Source organism: Mus caroli, unplaced genomic scaffold (assembly GCF_978045245.1).
Source record: "Mus caroli unplaced genomic scaffold, Mus_caroli_1 scaffold_4, whole genome shotgun sequence".
NCBI lineage: Eukaryota > Metazoa > Chordata > Mammalia > Rodentia > Muridae > Mus > Mus caroli.
The window spans coordinates 119,445,956-119,454,182 of record NW_028227259.1 but is presented as its reverse complement, the minus strand read 5'-3'; the positions used below and the strand labels follow the sequence as shown (position 1 = coordinate 119,454,182).

Below are 8,227 nucleotides of genomic sequence, written 5' to 3'. Positions count from 1 at the left end.
CTACATCTCCTGGAATTCACTCTGTAGAACAAGCTGGCCTTGAACTTAGAGAGATCCACCTGCCTCTGTCTCCTGCGTGCTAGGATAAACTGTGTGGGCCATCCCACTGGGCTAAAGTTTTTAAAAATAAAAATACATTTATTGAGAATGTATTAGGAATATAGATTACTGGCAGAATATCCTCTCAGCATGCTGATACCCAGATTTAAACATTCTGATGGAGATGGCTTGGTGGGTAAAGCCATCCCAGTGACCTGAATTCCACCCCTAGGACCTACACTGTAGAAGGGAGGACTCCTGAAGGGCGTCCTCTGACCTCCTTGGGGGTTATAGCAACCACACACAAAACAAAAACTGGAATTATGCCGGGCGGTGGTGGCGCACGCCTTTAATCCCAGAACTTGGGAGGCAGAGACAGGCGGATTTCTGAGTTCGAGGCCAGCCTGGTCTACAGTGCAAGTTCCAGGACAGCCAAGGCTACACAGAGAAACCCTGTCTCAAAAAAAACCCAACAAAACAAAACTGGAATTATTAAATAGAAGTAACTAAAATTATTTGGGGTTGGGGCTGCAGCTGAGCTGGCAGAGCCGTTGTCCGACGTGCATGAAGCCCCGAGTTCAAGTTCCAGCAGGACAAACCTGAGCATAGTGCCTGCTGCCTGTAATCCTAGCTCTAGGGAGGAGGAGAGAGCAAGAGGACAAGGCCTTCTAGGTCATCCTCAGCCACACACACACATTCGTGGCCAGCCTGGGCTACAGAAGACTGATTCTGACTCCAAACAATAGTAGTAGTGGTAATGTAAATACACTTAGAACAGAAAGAGCTTAAAAGGAAACAGTAATTATTAAATTACTAACCAAGGCGACGTAGTGAGACCTTCTTTAAAAAAAAACAGGGGCTGGAGAGATGGCTCAGAGGGTTAGAGCACTGACTGCTCTTCCAGAGGTCCTGAGCTCAATTCCCAGCAACCACACGTGGCTCACAATCATCTGTAATGGGATCTGATGCCCTCTTCTGGTGTGTCTGAAGACAGCTACAGTGTACTCATATACAGAAAATAAATAAATCTTTAAAAAAGAAAGAAAAAGAAATGCACATTATTTTTATGGTGAGATTATGTACAGTTGTCAGAGAACAACTGGGAGTCAGCTCCTACCATTTAGGGTCTAGAGATCAAACTTAGGTCCAGGCTTGGTGGCAGATACTTGTGTCTTGCTATGTAGCTCTGGCTGAGTACAAACGTTAGGGACTCCTCCTGCCTCAGCCTCCCCCGTGCTGGGGCCACAGCTGTGCATCACAGTCCCCGGGTGGAAAGCGTCTTCACTCCTGAGTTCAGACCAGCTCCTGGCCAGGGAAGGTTGGCAGAACAGAGCTTTCTGTACCACGGAGCCTCGACCTCGGCAGCAGGGAGCACGGAAACCCACCTGGGCTGTCTGCCTCGATCTCTGCCTTCTTGTTTTTGTTTTCTTTTCCGGTTAACTGGGTTTTTACCCAAGGCCATTCATATAATAGGCAAGAATTACACCTAAATTAACGTACACCCCAGCCCCCCCGACCTGCACCTCCCCCTCTTAAATTCTACTGAGGCCTGAGGTCTGTGTGACGGTGCCACCCAGATCCAGAGCGGGTTCTGTCCCTTTGGTTCCTCTTCTCTGGAAACATCTTCACAGGCACAAAGGGTTGTCCTGTACTAATGTCCTATGCCTTTCTCTGTCCAATCAGATGATAGAAGGTTAAAAATCGCAAATAGGCCTGGAGAGATTGCCCAGCAAGGAGAGTACCTACTGCTTCTGCAGAGGATTTGGGTTAGGTTCCCAGCACCCATACCAGGCACCTCACAGTTGCCTCTAAGTTCAGTCTAAGTCCTTTTCTGGATTCTTTGGGCATGCACACACATGTGGTGCACAAATAGACACACATACTTGTAAAAAGAATCAATGACAATAGAGATAGCAAAGAGATGAAAACGGCATGAAGGTGCTTTAGGGAATCTGCGGGACTCTATCTGGTGGGCTCACGGGGGCTTTACTGTGGCATCAGCCGCAGTTCCAGAGGATCTAGGAATGACCTATGTTTGATCTGTCTGTCTGACACAATGCTCTAATTAACCCAGAACAGAAGACATTTGAGCCCCAACTCTCTCCTTTCCCCCATACTGTCCACAGTAAATGGAGCCCCTCTTAATACCCATCCAAAATGTACCAGAACCAACATGGTGCCATCAGCCTGTACTCTTTAACACCTGGAAGGTAGAAGCAGGAGGAGGAGGAGTTCGGTCCAGCCTAGCTACCTAAAGGAAGTGAGGCCAGCAGTCTGCCTGCTAAAGGACACCACTGCCTCAGGGCTTTTCTTTTTATTTTAATTTAAAAAAAATTTTTTTTTTTCTTTTTGAGACATGGTTTCTCTGTATATAGCCCTGGCTGTCCTGGAACTCACTCTGTAGACCAGGCTGGCCTCGAACTCAGAAATCCAGCTGTCTCTGCCTCCCAAGTGCTGGGATTAAAGGCGTGCTCCACCACTGCCTGGCACAGAGGGCCTTCTTTAAGGAAAAAGAAAAGTGGGCTGTGATGGTACGTCTTCAACCTCAGCACTTGGGATGCACAGGCAGGAGGATGTCTGTAAGTCCAGGGCCAGCCTGCTCTCCATACGCAGCTCCACAGTTAGACCTTTGTCTCAAAACGTACATCCAAAAAGGCAGCATATTTCTTACCTTGCCCTCTTCCGTTTTCTAACATTATTATTATGTATTTTCGGTGTGGGCCATGTCTCACGTTGCCAGAGGACAACTCAGTGAGGTTGGTTTTCTCCTTCTGCCTGTATGGACTTCCTGCAGATCACATTCGGGTTCTCCAGCGTGCATCGCAAATGCTTTTACTCTGGAACCATCTTACTGGCCCCTTTAAATCTCCTGATCTTCTAAGATGGGCTGGGATGTCATAAGACCTAGACATTTCACATTTTCAGTCATATTTCCCGAGTACATTCTTTTTCCTGGCATAGGGAGAAACCTAGGGCCTTTCTTACGCTAACCAGTGGCCCCACCCCTGAGCTACATCCCTAGCCCTAGACAGTGAAGTGGATGCTGAAGTTGGAATAGGGAACGGGAGAGACAGGACCCATGAACACTCACCCGGAAGGACAACGCAGGAGCTAATCCCTCTGGGGAAAGCACAAGGCAAACTTCATGGAGGGGATCTAAGTGTTCTAGGACACAACAGCATGGTGGTGAGAGGCAAACAGGAATTCAGGGGAAGGAGCCACTATAGCTGATACCTGATTAGACAGGGTTGGGGAAATGGCTCTGCTGGTAGAATATTTGCCTAGACTCACAAGACCCTGGCTCAGTTCTTGTACCCCTTAAAACTAGGTTTGGTGGCCTGTGCCTTAAATTCAAGTCCTTGAAATGTGGGAGCAGGGAGATCAGGGATTCAAGGTAACCCCAGCTGCACAGCTTCGCCAAGAACGTAAATACAGAGGGTCCCCTTGGGGCTGGAAAGAGCTCAGCAGTTACATATGTTCTTCTGAGGATCCAGGTTCAATTCCCATCGCCCATATGGCAGTTTACAACTCTCTGAAATCCCAGAGCCAGACCACCCAATGCCCTTTCCTGTCCTCCCTGAGTACCAGGCACAGATGTGGCACAGGGACATACAACCAAACACCCACAAACATTTTTTTTTTTTTTTTTTTTTTTTTTTTTTAGTTTTTTCGAGACAGGGTTTCTCTGTATAGCCCTGGCTGTCCTGGAACTCACTCTGTAGACCAGGCTGGCCTCGAACTCAGAAATCTGCCTGCCTCTGCTCCCAAGTGCTGGGATTAAAGGTGTGCGCCACACGCCTGGCTACATTTTTTTTTTTTTTTTTTTTTTTAAGAGAGGAAGAAAAAGAAGATCGTCTCAGACACAACTGTTGTGAGTGGTATGGTGCTGAGCAGAGGTCAAGCACCCACTCACTGCTGCTGACTCGTTTCATTTAATTTATTGGGGGGGGGGGAGCAGTTTACACAGGATCTCATGTAGCCCAGGCTAGCCTGGGTGCCATCTATCCAAAGCTGGACTTGAATTTCTGATCCTTCTGTTCCCATCTCCCAGTGCTCTGACTCCCTCCTGGAGCCTGCTGGGGATCAAATATGCCGCCTCTGGCCTCACTCATACCAAGCAAATGCTCTACCGACGGAGCGGTAGCCCAGTATTTTCTTATTTTTATTTATTTAATTTATTATGTGGGTACTATTAGTCATAAATGCCAGAGGAGACACATCTTAAGATCACTTTTTTAAGATATGTCTTCCTTTGTATAAATAAATCCTCAGCCAAGAAACTTTGCCCAAATGGACATTCTATCTGAGGAAGCAGCCTCACCTGTACACACTCCGCATCCACCCACATTCCAGATCTTGAGGTCCTCACTGCCTGGCATACAGGCTCTACCTCCTGGATATGCGATCCCTTTCCCGGAATCTCTCCTTCAATCATTAGGCTATCAGTATGTATACGGTCTCCTAGGGCAGTACCAGCTACACAGGGGCAACAGTACGAAATAAGCATGTAGTATCATGTTATAAAATTCAGAATTTAACCCGGTGTGATGGTGCATGGGGGAGGCGCCAAAAAGAACTGCGAACTTTAGATCATCCTGGGGCTACCTAGGGAGACGGTGCTAAGGTAGGGTGGGGAGGACACGGGCAGAAAAAACGAAAAAGAAAGAAAACAGGGTTCAGTGGCAGAACGTAGAACTTGCCTCTCAAGCCCAGGGCCTCCTCAGACACACGCACGCACTTACAAACTTCAGGAATGTGACAGCAGAGCTTCGAACCAAGCCCTTCGAGACCCTGAGTGCAACTGCATCGATGGCTCACCCTTGCTAAGCTCGAGGCCACCTGTCAAAGGCCAGAAATCATGCGGACCCCGGGTGGGTGGGGGGAGATGGTGGAAATGGGCGGCACCTGGGGCGGCAGCTCCCGGCCTTCTAGAACCTGCGATTCCAGAACACTCCCTGCGCTAACCTCAGTGGGGCCCCCGAGCGGAAGATGCCCGCCCTCACCGCCTTCCAGACTGCTGGGTGGTCCGGGAGCCAGCCACTCGACCCGGGGCTCCGCCTTCAGGGTGTGTGGGCCTCTGCACGCGTGCCGCGCATCGCCCGGGCAACCGACGCTGTGCGCGGTGCATTGTGGTCTGCAACAAAACGCGGGGGAAAGATCCTGGGGGAACCATTGAATCCGCGAGCCAATCGGAAGAGGCTGGCGGTCGCGGATGGCCAATAGCGACGCGGGGCGGGGGCGGGGCCGCGGGCGCAGGGCGGGGCCTAGGGATTAGGCGGCGGCGGCTGGCGTGGGGCGGCTTAGATGCGCCACGGCTTCGGTAGCGACCGGCTGTCCTCTGCTGCTTGAGCGGCGCCCGCACCTTCCCTAGGAGCTCGCAGCAGCCGGCTGGCCTCTGCTCCACGGTGAGACCGGGCTCAGGTCCTCCCTGTCCCCCCAACCTCGGGCCTGCGGTGCGGACCGCGGGAGCTGCCCCTCGGAAGCGGGTGGGGGCGTCGTCCTCAAGGGGGGTGCCGGTCGGGAGGGCAGCGAGCGCGGCCCGCACCCCGACCCCTCTCCCTCTTCCCTGCGCTTCGTCCCCACACAGGTAACCATGTGCGACCGGAAGGCGGTGATCAAAAATGCAGACATGTCGGAAGAGATGCAACAGGACTCGGTGGAGTGCGCTACCCAGGCGTTGGAGAAGTACAACATCGAGAAGGATATTGCGGCCCATATCAAGAAGGTGAGGACCCGGCGCCGCGTAGTTCACTGGGCGTCTGGCAGAGTTTTCCTGTAGCACTCAGGGCGGCTCGGGATATGGATAGTTCTAGAAAGGACGCAAGGGTTTCACGTTCCTCTGGGGAAGACCAGACCCTCAACGCCAGAAGTTTTTTTTTTTTTTTTTTTTAAACCCCCAGCTCCTTGGGGGAAAGCGCCACCTAGCAACGGTTACCAAGATCAGGGAGTTGCGAGCAGTTCCCCCTGCTGTAGGATTCCTGCGCCGAGGATCCATCTGGGTGTTCCGGAGGGGGGTGGGGGGGTTGCGCCTGCCTGCGTGGGTGTTTCCAGCCGGGCTAGGAGGAGATCTTGCCAGCCTTCTAGCCGGGAGTTAGTCGACAGTTCAGGGAAAGTGGGTGGCAGTGGTGGTTTGGGGGGCTTGGGTGGAGGCTTGGTAAATGGCAGTTTTGTAGAAAGCTGGCGCAAGACTGCCAACTTCTTAAGCTGTGTTTGCTGGAAGGAAACTGGAAGCCGAAGCTGTGGGAGGGTTCCAGTGGAGAACGGGAAGATGAAAGACTCACATGGAACAGAAATGAATACCTTTTTTCTTTTTTTTTGTTTTTCGAGACAGGGTTTCTCTGTATAGCCTTGGCTGTCCTGGAACTCACTTTGTAGACCAGGCTGGCCTCGAACTCAGAAATCCGCCTGCCTCTGTCTCCCGAGTGCTGGGATTAAAGGCGTGCAAGACCACGCCCGGCTTGAATACCTTTTTTTGACAAATGCAGCAGTATGTGCGTCTGGATTGTAAAAGACATTCTGCTTAATAAATGAGGCTTTCATACCGATTTCCCGATAAGATAGTAGGAGCCCTAAAGAATTTTACATCATCTCTGGCCCTGGTTCTATCCCACTAGTGAAGAAATGAACACATTGCTAGTTTTAATGTCCATGGGATGGGAGAATCAGGTAGCAGATGCTCTCTGACTTGCTAATTTTTAAGACTGGGTAGGAGATGTGGAGGAGAGCGATTTTTAAAAGATAAAGTCCTGGTACTTAACTGTCAGGTTCTGTTGCATTTCTTTTTCAGCCTGGCTTGATTTAAGTGGTAATTGAGACTTTGTCCTTTGGTCTCTTGGGGGGTGGGGTGGGAGTGGATGTCTTCCTGATTTGGGGTGCATGGCAAATACAGTGGTAGGAGCAGCCTGATGAACTCCAAGTGCTGATGTCATCTACCTCCATCAAATTGCTGGAGTCAGAGGTGAGGTGCAGATGGGCCTTTTAACCCCAGCACTAGGAAGGCAGAGGCAGGCAGATCTCATTGATTTTTGAGACCAAACCAGTTCTAGGGCGGTCAGGACCTCAGAGAGACCCTGTCTTTAGGGAAAAAAAAAAACAAAAACTCAAAGTAGTCAAGACTGAAACAGAACTGTCCTTGAAAATGACCCTTCTACTTTTGATCTTCTCAGCTCCCATTCCTGGTTTACCTCAGACTGCAAGCATTTTGCATTAGGTAGATGATTTAAAGCCAGGGAACATTCTCTTAAGAATTTGCTGGGGCTGTGGTGAATGCTTGCCTGCATGCCCATGGCCCTGGATTCAGTCCCAGTGTGGAGACAATTACAGACGCCAGGATTGCCCTTTCTGGTCCTACAGCCTCTGGAAAGTGAATCCTCCAGGTGTACCACTAAAATTCTGTTTCTTCCTAGGAGTTTGACAAGAAGTACAACCCTACCTGGCACTGCATTGTGGGCCGAAACTTCGGTAGTTATGTGACACATGAAACCAAACACTTCATCTACTTCTACCTGGGTCAGGTGGCCATTCTTCTGTTCAAATCTGGTTAAAAGCATGGACTGTGCCAAACACCCAGTGATCCATCCAAAAACAAGGACTGCATCCAAATTCCAAATACCAGAGACTGAATCTTCAGCCTTGCTAAGGGAACACCTCGTTTGAATCTGTTGTGTTGTGTACAGGGCCTCATTCTCTGTACAAGTCTGTGGTTATAAAATTAGTAAAACAGCTGACATTTGTATTTATTTTCTAGTCCATACTTCTGTACCCCCGTTTTTTTCTCCCTTAGGTCATTCCTTTAAAAATAAATCTGTTGGAGATGTATATGTCTCTGCTAGTTTGTTCAAGTAAGATAGGGTTGATGAGGCTTAGCAGTTGGTAAGTGACTTGGTCTGTTGTCTGAGGTGCTCCTGTTCTGTACGATTAGTGTAGTTCTCTTGCTGGAGTGTTTGGCAGGCCACACCTGTCTTTCCAGATTATTTGGATTATTAGCCACAGGTCTGAGGCCCTTTCCCTGTCAGCCTAGCACTTGGGAAGCTAAGGAAGGAGTAGAGCAGGTTCTAGGCGATCCTGGATTAGAGGACAGTAAGAGTTCATTTGCCAGGCTGCTGCTTTCACTGGCTGTGCTCAGAAATCATCAGTACATGTGAGTCATAGCTTCACTTGGGGACCTAATGAAAGCTGTGGGCCTGGA

General features: G+C 49.9%; 1 protein-coding gene across 1 annotated transcript; it reads left to right on the top strand.

Moving 5' to 3' along the window:
• Positions 1–5,285: 5,285 nt before the first annotated feature.
• Positions 5,286–7,857, top strand: Dynll1 (dynein light chain LC8-type 1). The gene is made up of 3 exons (XM_021163184.3): positions 5,286–5,444; positions 5,627–5,764; positions 7,446–7,857. The coding sequence occupies exons 2-3, from the start codon at positions 5,633–5,635 to the stop codon at positions 7,581–7,583; spliced, it is 270 nt and encodes an 89-aa protein (XP_021018843.1). The 5' UTR covers positions 5,286–5,444; positions 5,627–5,632; the 3' UTR covers positions 7,584–7,857.
• The last annotated feature ends 370 nt before the right edge of the window (positions 7,858–8,227 follow it).